The 21,242-nt window shown below is 39.2% G+C and overlaps 1 protein-coding gene across 1 annotated transcript in view; it reads left to right on the plus strand.

Annotated features, from left to right (window-relative positions):
* Positions 1-21,242, plus strand: part of EFCAB6 (EF-hand calcium binding domain 6) — a 153,739-nt gene that overhangs the window by 69,913 nt on the left and 62,584 nt on the right. The window contains exons 10-15 of the mRNA XM_074936748.1: positions 6,174-6,284; positions 6,540-6,660; positions 13,092-13,262; positions 15,566-15,637; positions 15,786-15,946; positions 19,432-19,599. Coding sequence (XP_074792849.1) covers positions 6,174-6,284; positions 6,540-6,660; positions 13,092-13,262; positions 15,566-15,637; positions 15,786-15,946; positions 19,432-19,599 — 804 coding nt within the window. The remainder of the gene's footprint in view (positions 1-6,173; positions 6,285-6,539; positions 6,661-13,091; positions 13,263-15,565; positions 15,638-15,785; positions 15,947-19,431; positions 19,600-21,242) is intronic.

Here is a 21,242-nt window from a genome sequence, read left to right on the forward strand (position 1 = left end):
TGCATTACTATTTAAAGATTCCATAACATAGTTTATATATTTAAACTCATTTGTGTGAAAGTAAGATCATCCATGAAAATAATTAGTTGGATTTTTTTTCTTGTATGCACTAGTTAACTTTAAAGGTCTCACTGCAGATATACATTTTATAGCAGCAGGTGCTGTATGAGAGTATCATCTGCAGTAACTACATTGTTTTGTGCATTCAACAGATAAATCTGATTTGCTTCTAGTCATTCACAATGTGATATAACAATGATCAACTATTACTTTGTCAAAAATATTGCTATCATAGTTTCTTCAGTTCATGTCACTCACGAGTTTTAAATCTTAAAGTAAATCTTGCTCTTAAACACAAGCACATAATGGAAAGATTTCTACATGCATTTTTCCATTGGAGTTTTCTCTAGACATTGACAAAGTATAGTGTCACTTTAATGATGCTATAAACAGAAATATTTCAACCTACATATACCATATCTTTCAGGTGATATTTCTCAGATAAGGTAATTCAAAAGATGCACCAGTGTGAAAACAATCACAGAGCTTTCTCGTAGTTATGTGGCTGTAGTAATGTACATATGGCTTCATGTAGGCTGATAATGAATATAACAATAACTAATAGGGAATGTTGTATGATGTAAAGATTAAAATGATATTTAAATATCGTTGTAACATGGTTCACTCACTACTGGGACAACTTGTGACTGGGTCTGGGGATCAGCTCTTGCCTGGTCTAGCCCCCCGTTCTATTGGTTGCTCACTTCATGGGCTTTCTCTCTTTCTGGGTTGCTCGCTCTTCATGACCTGGCCAGAGGACTAAGTCACTATTTAGGCTTCCCCTTTTGGGGGTCAAAGTCCCAGTGGGCAAGCTATCCATATGCCCTGCCAGGCAGTTTCCTGGTCTAAGTCCAGGTCCAGGGTCATTTTCCCAGTGGCTGGCTGGGTAACCCAGGCCCACTCATTACTCCGGATTCCAGCTGGGGGACCCTATGCCTCGCAACCAGGGTCTAGTCAATCTCAGACCCTGTTGATATTTTCCTGGGCTCCTTCCTACCTCACTTCTCTATCTCCTGGCTCATTTCTGGATTTGCCAACTTGAGCTTCCTTTCCTCCCAGTGGCTACTCCATCACGCTTGGCTTCTTGCCTGACTCTGTAGTTCAGGGCAGGATCTCAGGGCTTACTTTCCTCCCAGAATTCCTCGTGGTCCCTGGTCAATTCCCTTTCTCTCTAGAGAGTGACCACAGAGCTCATCCCTGACCTTCCTCTTGCTCTCAACTTCCTGGCTTTGTACAAGCCCGGCTTGCCCCTGCCCAGCTGGGCTTCATCTTCAGTTAGACTTTATCTGTCCCTGGCTCTTTTGGTGAAGCATATACATTTAATTGTCCCTTTTTAATCTGCTCAGGCCTTTTGTGGGGTGGACACCCCATCACTATTGCCCACATTAGATGGGGCAGGGAACTATTTATAGGTAAGAACACATGGCAGTGTTTTATGATTGTTCTAGATATCTGCAAGTCTTAAACCTCAGGAGTGAAATCCTGAGTCAATTGATTTCAATGGTGTTTTTGTTATTGACTTTAATGGGGCTAGAATTTCACCCCTGAACAGTAAAGGACCCTGTTACCTAAGAACTCATTTCTCACAATATGTCCCCTTGAAGCCAGATCAAATGTATTGTAGATACACCATTCATATTTACTTAATTTCAAAGGATATCAGTAATGTTAGTCCCAAATTCCCTCCATTTCACACAGATTCGGTGTCCCATCATTTTTACTTTTGAAACTCCTTTGCATCAGAAATAAAAATGAATGGAACCAAGATTACAGGCAGAGCTATTTATGCTGAACAAAGGAATCCCACCGCATTTTAACTTTCCTGCATGAGTAATATTTTTTTGTCTTAGGTTTATTTTGGGTCTTTGCCATGCATGTTCCTTGACAGGCGGAGAAGTATGAGTGAAGGATACTCTTGTTGTCTGTTCCAAAAACCAAACGTTCCATGACTAGAGTGAACAGTTTCCCACTGTGAGGCCTTCTCTTATGCAACTTGCTCCTCTTGTGAGATGCCAGACCCCCATTTGGCAGCCTTCACTTAAGTCATGATGGAAACCATGCTTACTTGGTCAGGCTTTCAGTGAACTTAATATCTGTTTGAAAGAGTCAGGGCAATTTGGTTGCCGATATTTCCTGGTCCTGACAACAGTGATTGTAGTTTTAAGCTACCCTTTTTGGTTAGCTTAGTGTCTGATTTCCATGATTTAATATTTTTGTAAAGATCCCAGATGCTAGGCAATGGTGCTTAAAAATTCTTAAACACTGTTAAATATATGGCATTTTGTTCTGGATGACTAACAGACCATAAATCATCTGGTTTTGCCCAATACGCATGCTATTACAATCTTCATCAAACAATGTCCCTCTTTTTATAATATTTATATTCTAGGTAATTAAAAGAGGATATAATGGAAGATGAATTTCTGAAAGTCCTGTAAAATTATGAACATTTTAAAAACAAAATTAGTTTAATATATAAGGCCCACTGGATAGAACACTATACTGGGACTCTGGAGACCTGGGTTCTGTTCCTAGCTCTGCCACTGGCCTGCTGGGTGACCTTGGGCAAGTTGCTTTACCTCTCTGTGCTTCAGTTTCCCATCTGTAACATAAACTTCTTCTTCTTCTTTGAGTCGTGTCCCTGTGGGTGATGCAGTGTAGCTGTGCTGACATCCCTGCGCTGCCGATCGGATCGGTGTCCATTAGGACCGCACACGCGCGCTCTCTCGCTCGTTGTGCTGCGCCGCAGTTTCTTCTCCGCTGCCCCTAGCTAGAGACAGAGCTATTCGCAGTCTCTGAGGGCCATTACTTTTGATTTTGCATTTCTGTAGTTAGTTAGCCTCCTAGTACTTAGTTGTAGTTCTAGTTGTAAGTTTTTTTTCTCTTTTCTTATCTTTTCTCCCTAAAAAAAAAAAAGAGAGAGAAACTTTATCTTTTCCTGTTTTTTCCTCATTGGGGACCCTTCCCCCAACAGGTTATGCCCAGTTTACCAGGCTTCAAGAAGTGCCTCTCTTGCAAAGAGGTGATCCCCGTTGCAGACAAGCACTTCCAGTGCACACACTGCCTCGGGTAAGGCCACATTCAACAAAAGTATAATCTTTGCCAGCAACTCCGTCCCAGATCCCATAAGGATAGAGAGCTCAGGCAGAAGGTCATCTTCATGGAGGTAGCTCTCCAACCCTCTCTGGATCTGCACCACAAGTCACTTGGCAGACAAGAGTTTTCCCCACAGCCCTCAACATCCAAAGACTGTGGGTTGAAGAAACAAACCACTGACCCCTCTCATAAATTGTCATAAAAGGTAGTGGGAACTCCCCACAGTGAGCCCCAAGATAGCTGCAAATGATCTCCAGCATGCGTGATGTCCTCAGTACCATTGGCACCAAGACAGTCTCAGCTCAGGTATCATTGACAAGCCTACGTATCCAATGGTCCTGGGCACCAAGTCAATGGCACCGAGGGACAAGGACAGGAGTAAGCACTCTGCTGAGAAGGCATTCTGCTGAGTATGCAGTGCTCCATCAGTACCATCATCAACACCTCATCCAGCACCAAAGTGACCGGTATGGGCGAGATCCCCATCCCCCCCTGGTACCGCCAATGGCACCGAATCGGTTGGTACTGCTGGAATTCTGGCACTCAAGAGACCTCCATGTACTTGATGCACTGGAGGCTCCTCTTTTTGGTACTGGGACCGCCTCACTGAGTCTTCGCCCAGCACGGGAGTCTTCCCCACTGCCCTACCACACCCCCTGCTCTCTAGTGAGGCCTGGGATAGCAAACTGCAGGATGTGGCATCACAGTACTCCTCCCAAGCTCCTTATGGCGCCCAATATCAACAGGGCCCCCAAGCATACCCTTCCCCCCCACCCCAGTGGCCATATTGGGATCCTTGTGCAATATACAGACCCTACACTTCTCAAGCATCCAGTGTCTCTCATAGAGAGTCCACCAGACTTTCTCCTACGGCTTCGGTGTCCAGAACCCCAGAACCAGAGGAGAAAACTTTTGAGGGACAGGGGGAAAGGCTCAAAATGGAGGCAAACATTTCCTCATCATCACCAGATGAGACTACGATGCCCCCTCCTCTATCACCAGCTGATGATTTTAGATACTTTCAAGACCTTTCTAAGAGGGTAGTGGATAGCTCAAATGGCTGAATGGACACTGCTATCTACATCTCCAATTAGAGGTGCAGGGGCGCAGACACACCTACAACAGAGCACCCTTAGGGTAACACATCTCAAAGATGAGTAACTTCCCCTTACCTTCTTTGTAAAGCACTTTGAGACCTGTGGATGAAAAGTGCTATATAAGAACTAACTATTTCCTACTAGACATAGAATTGCTTTGGAATACAAAATCCTGAAGCCTTCACTCAGGTTTTACTCCCAGTGAATTCAATGAGTGTTTTGCATATGTAAGATTTCTGGATTTGACCCATGAAAATTAAGGATGGAAAAGACAGGTGTTGTCAGGCAGAGCCCAGTACTGAGAAGTGCTGAGCATGTGCAGTTCCCATTGAGGTGCGTGGGAGTTCCAGGTGCTAAGTATGTCTTGGATCTTATTCATCCCCTCCCATGACAAAACCCAAGGGAGGAGGCTTTGTGGGAGACAATCTCAGTGATGATCATTTTGTAATGATTCTACTACATCATCTAATTGGGGTGGAAATTCTCTATCCTGCAGAAAATGGAGTCTGCCGTCAAACTGTGTGGATCCTCAGGGATCCATGCTGATGCCCTTTGCTGCTGCATCAGCTCTGGCCCCTAGTAGCCATTCTGTGCTCTCCCCAGCTCCCTGGCACCATGGCAGTTACCCTCTGAGGTGCTGTTGAGGTAGCTGAAGAAGGGGGTAGTCACACACATGGAAAGGGCCTCTGTTTGTGAGGATCTCGGGGACAATGATGCAGACCAAGATCAATCTGTTTGCTTGTTTCCAATGCAGAATTGTTCCCTACAGTGTACTTTTGAGTGATTTAGTAGAACCACAGAAATTTCACGTGGGAAAGATCTCAGTTAGGGGTTGAAAATATCAGTTGTCTGGGTCTTAATTTTAAAGATATTATTTATCTTTATTTATTTATCTTTATTTAAATATATTATTTATCTGTTATTTCATATGTGATTATTGTTTCAGACAAATATTATGATTATGAAACTATTTCCCCCAGTTTTTTTAATAAACTTTCCCTCAAGCCAGTGAGCTGTGGTGTGTATGTCACCTGTAAGTGGGTTATTTTGAAAAAAGTCAGCTTTAAGAAGAACCTGATAGAAAAACTGTTCTACCCTCAGGTTTTGATCAGCCAATGAATGATTGTTTTGATGGTGTAATTCTTCCAACTTGGAATTTCACTGGCTGAGCTTGATAAACTTAATGAACTTCTGAGGATGGAGTTTTTTGTGGGAGCTCCACAAAAGTCTTTCCACCATTTGTTGTCCTGTTAACTCCTTATTACATTTTATTGTTGTTTAAACCTCACCCTGGTAGTCATGCTCTAAACACAGCATAACACCATTCTAAGAGGCTTCAGGAATAGATATTTAAAAGTTTGCTGAAATGAGTAAGGCAGTGAGTCATCACATTTTTGCAAAATAAGTTGGTAACAGTGCTTAAAAGACACCATCTAATTTAGGAACTTTTTTGCCACACTTACTTAGGGCTTCATCGTGCACCATTGAAATTAAATGGGAGCTATGCCACTGACTTGAATGGGAGCAAAATCAAGCCCTCGTTGATTTCAAAGGGATTATTCACAGAGTAAAATACTACTCAACATGAGTGAAGTTGACAGAATCTGGCCGTTAATGTCTTATAAATGCATTCTAACACTTCTAAATTTAAGGGTTTTCAGTTTGGATAAAACCGGAACCATCTGATCAGGTCTAGTTCTTTCTTCAGTTAGACTGGTGAAACTCAGAAGGGAATTTGGCCCAACTTGTTTTATCGTTGAAATTTGCCACATACTTTTTGTAAAATTTTAAGCTATGTAAACTCAGACAGGATTGCATAAATTTCTGTCACAAACCAAAATTCTCTCTGGAAAATGTAGTTATAGCAGTGTTTACAAAAGGAAGTCTTTTAAAATAGTTCTTACATTTTTGTTTGACCAGATTTGGATTTAAAGCCACAGGTAAAATTGCTTGGCATCAATTTTTAGAGAAATTTCAGGACCCTGTGACATATGAAAATGGACAGACACTTCCTATAAGAAAAAAACACAGGTACGTAGGAGATTACATTTTTTTGTTCAAGGTGTACTTGAACTTGATGGGAAATTATGTCTACTGAAATAATCGTTGATTAAATTTACTTCAAGTAATCTTTTGGGGATATTCTTATTATCCATATAAATGTCTAAGCATATTTTTGAGTCCTACTAAGATTTTGGCCTTAATGAGTTTACATTTTCTCCCTACCCTGAAGAGTAAGAGGATGAGAGATGAGAACATTGTGTCAACCATGTTTTCCTGTTGTAGAGTAAACCCAATCAGAGGAATGGATGAAGCTTTCTCAAGTGACAGTGTCCTTCTAAAGCTGCACAGACACATCCAAAATGCATATCCATCACTGAAGCAGGCATTTCTCATGATTGATACAGTAAGCGACCTTATTTTTAACTCTTACAATGCTGTAAGAGATTCTGTGGATGAGTTAACACATTCAGAGATTGATGGAGTTTTTAACCTCTCAAGCTACCCTCTTGACAAGTACCCAGCAACCTCTCAGATCCTAACCCTCCTGCCAAGCAAGTCTTTCCCTTCATCTGGTTTCCTAACCTTCTCCCAAACATCTTATACCTTCCGTCAATGAATCACTTGCTTTCAGGTGTTGCTGCCTTCCCTTGCCTTCTGTCCTCCACCCTAATAAAAAAAGCCATGACCACTTACACTCATAGCAAGTGCTGGAACAAATGTGCTTCACCAACACTCAAGCCCTGATCCAGCTGCCACTTCCCTCTTGCTACCCTCTTGTCATAAATCTGACTTTGCCTCTCCCTCAACTCCTAACAATCCATCCTCACAATATGCCAGGCAGCGCAGCTTTGAAAGCGTGCCAAAGGATGTATGCTATTCCAGATACAAGGGCATGTTCCCACCAGAGAAGGAGGAAACTGGGAGGTAGATTGTGGCTGAGTCACAATCTGCTTCCTAGGCTACTCCTGGGGGCAACACAACAACATGCTGCCTCATACACAGGGCTCATGGCAAAGCCCCATCTTGTTTGTACGGCCTGCATTTTTTTGTTCCTACATGCATGACTTTACATTTGGCTGTATTGAAACACATTGTTTGCTGGCGCCTAGTTTACCAAGTGATTCAGATCTCTCTGTATCAGTAATTTACCACTCCCCCAATCTTTGTGTCATTTACAAACTTATCAGTGATGATTTTGTTTTCTTCTAGGTTATTGATAAAAATATTATGTAACTTGGGGCCAATTTCTAACCAATTTCTCGCAGGACCCTACTGGAAACACAGACCCTTGATAGTGATTCCCTATTTACAATTACATTTTAAAACCTGTTAGTTAGCCAATTTTTAATCCATTTAATGTGTGCCATATTCAATTTTGTATCATTCTTGTCTCTTAATCAAAATGTCATTAAAAAGATATCAAGTTCACTTGACAAGATCTATTTTTTCCAAACACCCATCTTGACTGGCATTAATTATATTACCCTACTTCAATTCTTTATTAATCAAGTCCTATATATAGGAGTGGAATATTACATACATGAGGCTAAATTGGCCCCTTCCCCATGAAAAGCCAGAGGTGGGAATGTTTTGATTTTTTTTCTTTAGTATCATTCATTTTTTTTTATATTTGGGGTTGGAAACTCTCTGTACACTTATTCCATTTACTCTATATAGTTTTTAAGCTTTCAGTTAATTATATTTTATTTTGTTGTTCTTTTTTCATCTTGTAAACTTATGTGCAACTAAGTTCCACAAATTGTAGTGCGTTTCTATTGTTAGAACAATTTTAGTATGTTGCTGTACTGTTTTTGTTAATCTCCACATTGTTTATGTTAGTTTTTAGTATTGATTGTCTGTTGTGTCCCAGTTGCTTAAAGGATTGCTAAAGTGCAAACTTAAGAAGTCCATCTCAGACTTTCAGAGTTCCATGTTGCTACATTTCCTGTTGTGTGGATAAATTTAGAAATTCAGTCTGGGATCTTTCAAGAGCATTACTTTTATTTGTAAAACCCTTTTAAAAAGGATAGAATGTGATGCATCTCTGGGCAAGCAGTGCAAGCTGTGTGTAGAAGTCTCCTAAATGAAGTCCCCTGAAGACATCAAGGCCCAAGAAAAGAAACTAAAGTGTTTTCCAGCTACCCATGAAACCAGACAGCCTATGGAATTTATAAACATCTCAGGGTGCTCCTGAAGTTGTCATAGGTTCAAAAGAACGGTAGCTAGCTCCAAAATTACTTGCTGATCCTGCAAAGATTTATGCACATGCTTAATATTACACCCATTAGACTGTAATTGACATTAAAGACACGCATAATTGTTTACAGACTGAAATTCTACACCAAGCCATTCTGGAAAATGTTTCAAAGAAGTTTGGAAAATTTAACAAATGCAAATATGCAACTTCTCAAATTTCTCAACTGCCTTATCCAGTTATTCCCAAACTTAAATAAATAAATACCCCTTGGCACATGACCACACATGAGAAATTATAGGCAGAATTATTGCATTTTAGTGAAGTGAGGGAAGGGATTAAAATCAGTATGATAATGTAAAGTAAGATAGAACCGCAACTACGGAGTCATTGTCACAGCACCATGCTATACAACATAAATAGAAAATGTGGAACTTGTAAAACATTTGTTTGTGGTCTATAATCTGACAGATGTATAATATCAGACCTGTGAGATTGACCAGGATCACTCCATTGCATCGCTCACTTTATTTGCAGCAATATTTTAATCTGATTTTTTTTAACAGAATTTGGGCATGCTTTTTATGCCTAGCTCTAGAATGAATGCACTCTTAATAAAGAACTGTCAGTCTATTCTATTCTATGGCTTTCATGATGTACTGAACTATGTTAAAAAAAACATTCTTGTCATTTTTGATGGAATGTCATGATATATATGATCCATATACTGGGCTGTGTGATCATTCCTTTAGTGGACAGATGGAATTTTTTATTACTTTGATTTGCTACAGATTGCTCTTCTTAAATTGTACAGTCTATATTTTTGGATTGGATGAGCAAATAATAGACTGAAAAAATTAAAGCTTTCAGTCTGGTTGACACAAGCAAAATGAGCACTGGGCATATCTTCAGAGGTACTGCTGGCATTTTTTATTACAAATTTTTATATAGATGATATATCACAATTCCTTTCTAATATAATTACATAAAAATTGCTCTTTCCCGCTCTGCAGTATAAATTACACACACACACACATTTGTTTCAGAGTGGTAGCTGTGTTAGTCTGTATCAGCAAAAACAATGAGGAGTACTTGTGGACCTTAGAGACTAACAAATTTATTTGGGCATAAGCTTTCATGGGCTAAAACCCACTTCATCAGATGCATGGAGTGGAAAATACAGTAGGCAAGTATATATACACAATAGATGAAAAGATGGGAGTTGCCTTACCAAGTGGGGGGTCAGTGCTAATGAGACAATTCAATTAAAGTGGAAGTGGGCTATTCTCAACAGCAGAATACCAAGGGAGGAAAAAATCACTTTTGTAGTGGTAATGAGGCTAATGTAGTCAGGGTGGCCCATTTCAAACAGTTGACAAGAAGGTTTGAGTAACAGGAGGGGGAAATTAGTATGGGGAAATTAGTTTTTGTAGTGACCCATGCACTCCCAGTCTTTATTCGGGCCTAATTTGATGGTGTCCAGTTTGCAAATTAATTCCAGTTCTGCAGTTTCTCATTGGAGTCTGTTTTTGAAGTCTTTGTTGTTGAAGAATTGCCACTTTTAAGTCTGTTATTGAGTGTCCAGGGAGATTGAAGTGTTCTCTGACTGGTTTTTGAATGTTATAATTCTTGACGTCTGATTTGTGTCCATTTATTCTTTTGCGTAGAAACTGTCTGGTTTGGCCAATGTACATGGCAGAGGGGCATTTCTGGCACATGATGGCATATATCACATTGGTAGATGTGCAGGAGAACAAGCCCCATTGGGTTTGTTGTCAACTCTGTCTGCATATCTATTCAAGGAACACCATCATAGGACCTAACCACATCAGCCACACCATCAGGGGCTCGTTCACCTGCACCACTGCAAAAGTGATTTTTCCTCACTTGGTATTCTACTGTTGAGAATAACCCACTTCCACTTGAATTGAATTGTCTTGTTAGCACTGACCCCCCACTTGGTAAGGCAACTCCCATCTTTTCATCTACTGTGTATATATACTTGCCTACTGTATTTTCCACTCCATGCATCTGATGAAGTGGGTTTTAGCCCACAAAAGCTTATGCCCAAATAAATTTGTTAGTCTCTAAGGTGCCACAAGTACTCCTCGTTGTTTTTACATATATGTTTGTGTGTGTATATATTCGTTTGTGTGTGTATATATTGCTAGGTGAATTCTTTCTTTTGTAGTGATTTTGTATATATACACACACAATCACTACAAAAGAAAGAATTCACCTAGCAGTTTACAAAGAAGAGAGTTTAGTTTCCTCCATTGCAGTAGATAGTAATAACACATACCAGCATTAGGGCCCTGATTCAGCAAAGCACTTAATCATGAACTCAGGCACATGCTTATGCACTTTGTTGTACTGGTCATCAATGAATGAAATTATTTACACAGATACCAATGGTTGAGACAACAGAAAGAGAACTCTGGCTGCAGGAGGAATAGCTTCATCCCTAACATCCAAAACTGTTACACATATAGAGATACATGCAGATTTTCAGCTGGTATAAATCAGTGCAGCCCCAGTGAGGTCAGTGGAGCTATGCTAATTTACATCAGCTGACAATCTAGCTCATAAATGAAAACATTTTAGAGATTTTAGGTGTCAAATAAACAATCAAAAAGTTCACTGATTGAAGGCTAATATAATTTATATTATTTTTTCAATATTATCAAAGCAATGACTAAAAAACAAGATATCTTTAACCACAGTATGTGTTTAAGCTTTGTGGAGAAAATGCTTCCACTGATACGGTACATATTTTTATGTAAAGTAGAACTAATTTTTGTAGCTCCTGTACCAAATTTCTTAACTCATTCACTAAGGGAGATATGTTATCAAGTTTCTTTTCCATATGATTTAATGCACTGACAACAGTCTCTAAAGAAAATTCAGATGGCAGAAAAGCAGTTTCACAAGACCATTATCTTTTGATTACAAAACTTCAAAGTGTTTCCCAAACCAGCTGATAAAGTAAATAATTGCTCATCCTGTATATTACTACTGCCAACCTGGATCTCTATAGGGGACTAAAGGGAAACAGAATTTTTCTTGGTGTGAGGTTTATGAGCAGCAAAATATTTGTCTCGTGCTTAGGCAGGAATGAATCACTGGAGAAACTGTTTACCATTAATTTTTTTTTATTGTTCCCAGGCATTTATTCCTTACATTTCTTCTTTTTTCCACCAGTTTTTTTTAAGGGAAGCAAAGTATAAAAATAAAATAAAAGTCCAAGCAAAAATATAAAATTCTAAGATCTAACAGACTGTGATAAAAACAGACTAACCTCTATTTAAAACTCTCCCTCAAACCTTATGGAGATATGTCATGGGGACTGAAACAAAAATCATGCCTTAAATGTAACAACACAAATATAATAGTACTGTTGTATAAACCTATTCCATTGTTCATTGCATAAGATGCTTTAAAAAGTGCACATTTGTATGATAGTATGAAGAGTGCCACATGCTGGGACTCTGTATAGAAATGCAGAATTATTTCTACTAAGTCACTCTCACTGTCAGACCCAATGGTTCCTATTAGCTCCAACCCAGGAATATAAAAGACTTAGCATTACTCTCAGGCATGTGAGAGGCCTAGCACTCAGGCAAGGCAGAGAGACCTAGGTGCAAAGACAGAGAGATCAAGGAGGAAAAAACCCTAGGAAAAGATAAGCTCAAGAAAAAAGCTTAGGTTGGAGTTTGTATTTTATTGTTCTCATATTAAGAATAAAGGAAATCCCCTGATAGGGGGTGAATTTGGGACACTAACCCAGGGTGTGTGTATATGTATGTTCTGTGCTGAGAGCAGTGTGGGAATTCATTCCAGTCACAAATAGCCTTTAAAGGACTCCCCTTCTTCACCAAGGCAATGGATGGGGCCAGTGGCAGCAGCAAGTCACTGTAGGATAACAGAGCTGGTGGGAAGTAACAAAAACATCCTTTTTATTTAAAAAAAGTCTCTCTGTGTATGTGTTTATGTTTATATATGCTTACATAACATAAATCATCAATTTAATTTTTGCAGAAAGGTGCTGAATTAACAATCTTGGAGACCAAAGACTTTTGTCTGTTTCTCCACAGAACAGGTCCCAGACAGGCAGCTATAGCGTAAGCTCCCTAATACAGCTCCACCAACATACTACAAACCTGAACTTAGGGTACGACTTCTAGTGTAAGAGGATCGTTCAATTTCTATAATCTTAGTCCCTCTGCTGTTTCTGCCAACAAGGGCTCATTTGTGGTGTATCCTCTTGTCCACTGGGAACTGGACTGAGACCACCAGATTCACATTATGTAAACTGGGGGTTCTCAACCCGTGGGCTGGGGGCTGCTGACAGCCCAATCAGCACACAGCTGTGGCCCATGTGACATCTTCAGGACCATACAGGTAGTATACATATTGTGTGGATGCAGCCCACATAACACACAGAGAGCTGCATATGCGGCCCACAGTGGTAAATAGGTTGAGAACCACTGATTAGACTATCAAAAAGTTGACCAATAGTAAAAGCTTTCAGTCACTATGGGTTGTGTGACGTAGAGGTTCAGAACAGTGTTTTAAAATAGACATTGTCTTTTAGTAAATTTGTTCACTCTGTTTTACACATACATGAACATTTGTTTTAGAAACAAGATGGAAAGATCACAAGAAATGAGCTTCGTCGCATTTTGGACTGCATCCTATTTCGAATAAGTGACAAGGACTTCCAAGACCTAATTAAGATAATTGATCCAGAACACACTGGGTACCTCAGCTACCATAAATTTTTAGACTTGTTTGAAGAAAAGGAATCTCTAGTAAGTGTTTATCAATACTTTTCTAAGGATTTTCTTTTTTGTAATGTCTATAGTAAGGTGTCAGGACAATTCTTAATAAAACCCTAAGCTCTGAACAATCTTCATCTAAGTTAGTGAATGCATATGCTTTTCAGCAGTATAAAACTCCTGCATAATTCACACTCTTGGATTCTTTTGCCTCTGAAGCAGGGGTTGAGAACCAATTTCACAGTTACCTCATGTTTCTGGAAACTCCCTCTGGAAAGTAATCGCAAGTTCATGTACATGTGTGTAGCAGGTGTGGGATGGAAGTATCTCTTTCCAGCTTTCAATCATCACAACTGTTTTGCAGATATTTTGCAGAAGAGCTCTTTCTATCTATTTATACTAGATAATAATACATAGGTTCTGAGACTTACAATACCCATTGATTGTGTGTTTTCATGAATATGACTTAGAAATTTTTGGAGTTTTGTAGTCATCTTTTAATATCTTCCTTTAGAACCACTACCATACATATAGTGAGGTTATATCCTGTATCTTTTGACCGGAATATCTAGTCAGTATGTCAGTTTCTTTTTTTGCTTACTGAATTCTACTCAGAACTAGTCTAATCTATAGTTTTCATAACTGCTTTATTATATTGGAGCTGTTCATAATATTTTTATTAGATCACTTTTAGGTTCACATTAGTGTGTCATCTGAATAAATCTTTATTTAGTTTTTGTCTTAAGCTGGTGTAGTTAGTGTAGTTGGAAAGAATCAAAGGACCTGGCAGTGTCAAGAGATGCACTAGATGCACAAAAAGAGATTCCTACTGAATAGTCTTGAATGGTGTGTATTGCTTTGAGAAAAGCTTTGATGTAGAACTGAAATAGGCTGCATCCTGTTCTGATGGCTCCAACAATAGTTACATTCGATTCATCAGTTCATGTCCCTTCTACCTATTCTTGAATTGAATAATGGTCATGCTGAGAGTCTGGGACACATTTTGATAATTATAAAACTGACATGTCAGAGGGGAAAAGTACAAATACTGTCAAAGTGCAAATACTAATGTGTTATGCAAATGAATTTGGATGCTCAAGTTAACTTATTTGGGTTCATTTTAGAGTTGATATTCTACTGCCTACTTAGTGTTCTAAATAAAATAAATTTTAGCACAAAGAAGGGCAGGCTAGAAAAACACAGAGCAACAGGGATCATGGCCACCCTGGGGTAAGATACCAGCTGATAACCAGAGATAATCATGCTAGCTAGGATTTCACACTTGAAGTGTGATTCTGCTCGGAAGAGTGGGTCAGATTCTGGCCTCTGTTGGGCCAATCTGTAGGTGCAAAGCAGCTGCAAAGCCAGCCTAGCCAAATACAAAGGCTCCACCCACGCATTCCCTAGGTGGTGTAAAGCTGGCATAGATAGAGCACCGCAGCATTCTAGAAAACCTCCCCTTCCTCTGGGCGTGCCCCAAAGAATTCCCCTATGCCACAGATTGGGCAGGACAGAGTGTTACTGTAACACTCTGTCCTGCCCACTCTGTGGCATAGGGGAATTCTTTGGGGCACGCCCAGAGGAAGGGGAGGTTTTCTAGAATGCTGCGGTGCTCTATCATTCTCTGGCTGAGGGAATGGCCCCATGGCAACTCTTGCAGCCAGATGAAAGTCAAAGCAGCTCTGAGGCAGATGCTAGTAGTGCTGGGAACCAAGCTGGGCCCCAACAAGCCAAACCAGCTCCTCGCTGCCCCCAGGACTGGGGCATCTGAAAATGGCATAAAGGCACCTTTGTCTCTCCTTGGATTCTGCACTGAACAGAGCTCAGCTGGATCTGAGTATTGACCCCAATTACTCTGGAAAAATAAGGTTCCGTGTGTCTGTTGCATCTCAGTAGTTCTCGCATTAAATGAACTCAGCTTATAAGAAAAAAGATGCTTTTATTCTAACTGCTAGTGCCACAAACTGAACCTGATCTGCGTTCTGTGAACCAGATTCTGCACTCACATTCACCTGTGCCATCCCATTGTCTTCAAATTATCCCCTCAGAGACAGCTACCCAACTTGCAGCTCATCTGTCAGTCTTAGTGACTTTTGCTTTGGAGGGTAACCAGCAGTAGTAGGTTGTTTTGTTATCAAAGTCAGTAGCTGTGACTTTTAATTCACAAAAGGAGAAGATCAGTGTAGTAAAGTGCCATTTTTGCATAGTCACTTTTCAGATTAGAGCCACACTTTCAAACAGACCCTTGAGAATATATTCATTGGCTGACATTGTACACTATTTAGGAAACAGTGTGCTAAAAAGTTTTAATACAAATAACATTTTTTTTAAATTAGATGGGTCATAAATGGCTTAATGGAACAAAGGAAATTAAGAAGTCACCTTCTCTTGTTCTAGCTTGGGATACTGTAAGTAATAATGAGGTTTATCTTCAGTAAGTGTTGATTTTCTGTAATTAAGGGATTTATTTAATTTTTACTATCTGATTACTGACATACGGCAATGTAACCTCACGGACACTTTTTTATTTCAATGATCGATATATTTGCATTTTAGGTGGAAGACATTCTTTCGGATAAAATCACGGAAAATTGGGAAGACTTCCACAGGGCTTTGCAGACCTGTGATCCTAAATGTACAGGCATTATTAGCAGAAATCAGCTAAGAAAAATTGTACAGATATATTGTCCCTCTTTGTCCGATGAACAATTTACAAAGTAAGCTGCTGGCATCTGACTATTAATTTACGTAACTTTATTAACTTTCTCTCCATATTTTTTCTAAAAAAGTAGTGTTTTGAATCCCGGGATACTTCAATTTGCCTTAAGCTTTAGAGAAAATAAAATGCCACCAGGCCAGTCAGTAACCCCTATTCTGCAAGTGATCAGCTTGCAGATCTCCTCTTTATTTCTGTGGAAGTTCCATTAATGAAACACTGGCAAGATTGGGGTCGTACGGTCCAAAGGATAATTTAAAAAGGTAAAACAAGCCCATTCCTCAAAGTGAAAATTGGGTGTGAAGGAAAATTTATTTTTTAAAAAAGTATTCACTGTTTCCAAATGGAAATGAATATAACCACCCATATTATCTTGTTGTAACCTTCTACAGTAGTATCTTGTAATGAACAACGAGTGCCTTGATTTTAGGAGAACCCTTGTAAACTGGGACCTGACATAGTCAACTCTCATTTTGATCATTGGCCAATTGCTAACGACATCTCAATCTAAAAAACAATGAACATCCCAAATCACATATGTGTATGGAATCAAAATCTATATCTTGTAAAAGAGGAGAGGATTGTGTTAGGCATTTTATTGCCATGGCATGTCAGTCAGGCTCTAATTTGCTCTAATTTGCTCTCCTACAAGCTGTAACATTCTTTATCTGCAGCCCTGTGATTCTCCAAAAGATGTGGGATTCTTTCCTACCGTTCAAAACATCATAGGAAAATCAAAGAAATCCATGCCAGCCTGAACCTTGTCACCCAGTGTCCTGATGATCTGTATAAGTGAGGAGCAAACACAACAGCATCAATAGGAAATGGCTTTTAGAAAATAATTTTGATCTTGAAATATGAACGAGTACAAGTGTGATCACTGAGATAAAATTCCACTGTATCCATTTTCCTTTTTGTGAATGTTGTAGAGAAAACTGGGTGCCATGCATGGGGTTAATAGGAGTCAGGCACCTAATTCCCTGCACACTGTATTAAAAATATCTTTTTTGTCATCAGTCAGTTTTATGCCTCAGTGTTGGATAATATATACACACTGATCACTGATCGTGAGCAATTACTTATCCTTTGAGTATTGGATAACTGGTTCTCATCATTCACACACTTCTCTAGATAATGTTTTTACCATTATTTTCAACCATTATTTGTGACAATGAGAGAGCTGTGCTTAGGGTGGAGTCCAGAATTACAACCAATTTAAATTCTAAAATGATTTCTACTTGAAGTTTCAACATCTTGTGTCAGAAAAAGATGTTGGGGAGGGAAAGCTCAGAAAAGAAAACCAGAAAAAACATGATCATTAGGATCTAATCCACCACCATTGCAGTCAATGGATATTTTGCCATTGTCTTCAGTGGATACAGGACTAAGCCCTGAATGATTCATCCTGAAAGGTGCTGAGCACTATGATTGTGATCCAACAATGCACATAAAAAGTGTTTTAGTATGGTATCAGTCCCATTCAAGGGGACTACTTACATATTTAGAGGATGGGGCTGCTAACAGGGCCTAAATTGAGCACATGCTTATGTGCTTGTTGGATTGGGGCTAGAAAGCTCAGAGCTTTGCAAGATCAGACTTTTTAGAAGCATTAGATGGGATGATTTTGCAATGACCTGATAGGATCTGACACAACACGACACAATGTATACCTGACAACAGTGTTTGACTTCCATTGTGGAGGGCATTCATGAGGCCTTTGTACAAGCTGCATAAATTCCACTTTCTAAGGATATCCAGTTTTGCTAGCTATGGATAGTTTAAATATATTTGTGCAGCAAACACGGGCATGGAGTATGAACTCTCACTCAGCCCACACTTTGTTCCTGGTTCTGGAAAGCATCTCTTTTCAGGACAGCACTTAAGCACATGCTTGAGAGCTATCCTGAATCCGGGCCTTTGCTAAGATGTATATATCCAGGAGCATCTCATCACACCAAAGATGTAATTCAATTCTGAGGTTAAAATGAATGCAAGTTTTATATTCAACAAGGTATTATTGCTATTGAAGACTTATTTGATTGGTTTTATTTGTTTTGTTTTGTTTTAAGGGCTAAATAAGAAATGGGGATTGATTAAATTTGAAATCCATGGATAAAAACTTGCTTGGCAAATGATTTGCTATTCACCTTATATTCTACCAGACTTGGGCCTTATTCTTTTAAAAAAGATGCTTTTACTCACATCAGGCCACCAATACACTCATTTTTCAAATGGAGATTTATATGTTATATGTTATTTAAGACCATCCTGGGAAAATATTGTGGGAAAAGATTACGCAGAGAAACAGCGGATGGCACTGTTCATTCACAGCTCTAAAGTGGTTAGGGATGCAGTATTTTAAAATAATAAGTAAAATATAATTGACTCCTTTAAACATGCACAAATTGGACATATGACTGTCAAATCTGTGTCGAAGTTGTCATAACCAGGCTGGGGATTTAACTCAGATGCTTTGGGGATGTTGCATTACACTAGGTTTTTGAGCAAGGGTGATGAAGAGAATAAATTACATTCTGAATTCCAGTGTTTCGTCCACATCAGTCTTATTGATTTTAAATGATACTTCTGCTGTTGGGGGCTTCAGTTATAATTGGGCTTTTGGCACTGATGTGACTCATCCTGAGGCACTTGAGGACAATGCTGCTTTTATTGAGGCAGAATGGTTGGCATGCCTGTCCCAGATGGCTTCCTGGGAGATGACATTCAGACTGAGGAAGAGAAGGGACAATTTTAAAGGACATTTGGAAGCCTTTTTTAGATTACATTTCCAAGGCAGATGTTGTTCCTTAGTGTTTGTGTCTGAGTTTCATTTTCTATGTGCAGGATGAACTTCTTTGAATGGAGCTGGTTGGATGGTGTTACAACATGGTGACTCCCTTTTCTCTCCACGATCCTCTCCCGCTGCCCCCTCCCCTCCACTCCTGTTATTGATTTAGGGTAGCAGATTAGATTTATTAAAATAAAAGAAAGTTTTGATGTGGATTTATCACAAGGAGGGTGCTTGCTTGAGGGGGTGTTATATCTTAAGTTACAAGTCATTTTGTATCACATGTTTGTTTGTTTGTTTGTTTGTTTTTGTTTTTAAATAAAAGTCTAAATGGGGAAAAATAATGATTTTGTAGACTAAACAGAATGTTGTGGATTCACAGTATAATGCACTTCCATTCCCTTCCATTCTTTCATCTAAGAATCCCCAAAAGCTTTACAGACATGAGTTGTCTCATAAAGCTAAACTGAGCTCTGTGAGCTGGGTCTTAGTTTCCCTATTTCACAGATGAGTAAAACAGAGAGATCACCCCGTGAGTCAATGGTAGAGTGACCCCAGTCTCCTTCTCTAACCACTGGACACACACTGTCTCGCTCTGGGAAGGAAGTTCATTATTCTGGTAATCTTTGCCTTAAAATATGCATATTGTGCCTTATTCCCATCTGTGCACATTAATTTCAGTTCTTTATTTTATCTAGGCTATGCCATAAATTTCAGGATATTTCTTCTGATGGGATCCTTTACAGAATGCTTTTGGAGAGCTTAGGAGTTGCTGTTTTACCTGGTGACTCAACTGGTATTAGCACACAGATCTCAAAGGGAAGTCAACAGAGAGAAGAAAAAAGACAAACAGATCTTTCAGAGAGGTACTGAGCAATGCTTTATTAATATGGATGATTCTCTATTAAATTTTAAAAATATTGATACCATTATAAAGGAAATTTCCAAAAAGACTGAACGTTTGCTCTATATGTCAAATGCTAAGTGTTATCTTATGCAGAGCTCTGGATCTATGCATAATCCCTAAGTAATCTGACCTCCAAAGTATTGTATCAGAAGAGCAAATGTATGGTTTATTTATCAAAATCTTTTGGACTCAAGTAAGAACTGCTGAGCTAACTTCACATGTTACAAAAGGGGTACATCCCACCAAGTCATCAGTGACTTTGCTGATATGCAAGGCTCTCGGGGTTTGTTTGTTTTTTCTACACAGCATCTAAAGTATAGACTATGAATCTCCAGGGAATCGTTGAGACTTCATCTTTTGGGGCTGAGCATTCTCAGAGCTCCACAAATCAAGACTGATTTGATTCTGATGGTTGTAGCTTCTGTGTGCAAGGCTTCTCAGTCTATAGCATTAGTGCATGCCTTTTTGCACTCAAGCTATGAGGATATTTGAATCATCGATTCAACTTCTCTTCAGTTACTTGAAGCTTTGGTCTATGTGGAAATACCTGTACAAGAGCCAGTAAAATCTTCCATAATGGGATAGGGTATATTTCTCCACAAAAAAATGTGGGTTCAGCCTAAAAACTATGAATCTTCTGAGATCTTGCATGGATCTCCAGGATCCTTGGTTTCCACACTGGCTCTGAGCCTTCAGTGGCTCTGCAGCTACTCATTTATAGCACAACTCCAATGGGCTCCCTAAATGTTGCTAATCCCTGGGCTACATCCCTTAAAGGGGGTTCACCACTAAGGAAGGACTACGGGAAAGTTAATTCAGATTATGGCTATTCAATTGTGTGTTAGTGGGGACAATACTTGCTTCTCTCCAGCCCTGTCTGCTAAGTACAGTGAGCCATTCCTAGGGTTTGGGGATAACAAGACATGCTTGAAGCACTGTGGCTCTGTGGAAAAGGCACACACCACCTGGAATTTAGGAGAGCTGGATTCTAGTCCTGGTGGTAGATGAAATGCAAAGATTATAGAAAGAAAAGGAATACTAGTGGCACCTTAGAGACTAGCCAATTTATTTGAGCATGAGCTTTCGTGAGCTACAGCTCACTTCATCGGATGCATTGCTCAAATAAATTGGTTAGTCTCTAAGGTGCCACAAGTCCTCCTTTTCTTTTTGCAAATACAGACTAACACGGCTGCTACTCTGAAACCTGTCAAAGATTATAGAGTACATCATCAGAGAGCCTTGCTTATCAGCAAAGTCACTCATCTTTACTTTCACCATTATGCATTTCAGAATTTCAGACATGTTAGAGTTAATTTTCTATGTGAACTACTAGTGATACTTTATTTAAAAGCAGTTAATGAAAGTGTTTCATTAAAATATTTTAGTGCTAGAAGTTAAAATTTTAAGGTTATTATCAAGTTAAGGGAGTACTATAAAATATACTTAATAAATCTATAAAAAAATTAGACTGCTGAATATTCTGCATTTTGCTCACACAGAAATATATGCTTTCAGACTTAACAAAAATAATTGTGTTAACTTACTTTTTCATGGACAATAGTAAATCCATAACAAATGTGAAATGGATGCAACCGGGACATA

The sequence above is a fragment of the Natator depressus genome, chromosome 1 (assembly GCF_965152275.1).
Source record: "Natator depressus isolate rNatDep1 chromosome 1, rNatDep2.hap1, whole genome shotgun sequence".
In the NCBI taxonomy this organism is placed as follows: domain Eukaryota; kingdom Metazoa; phylum Chordata; order Testudines; family Cheloniidae; genus Natator; species Natator depressus.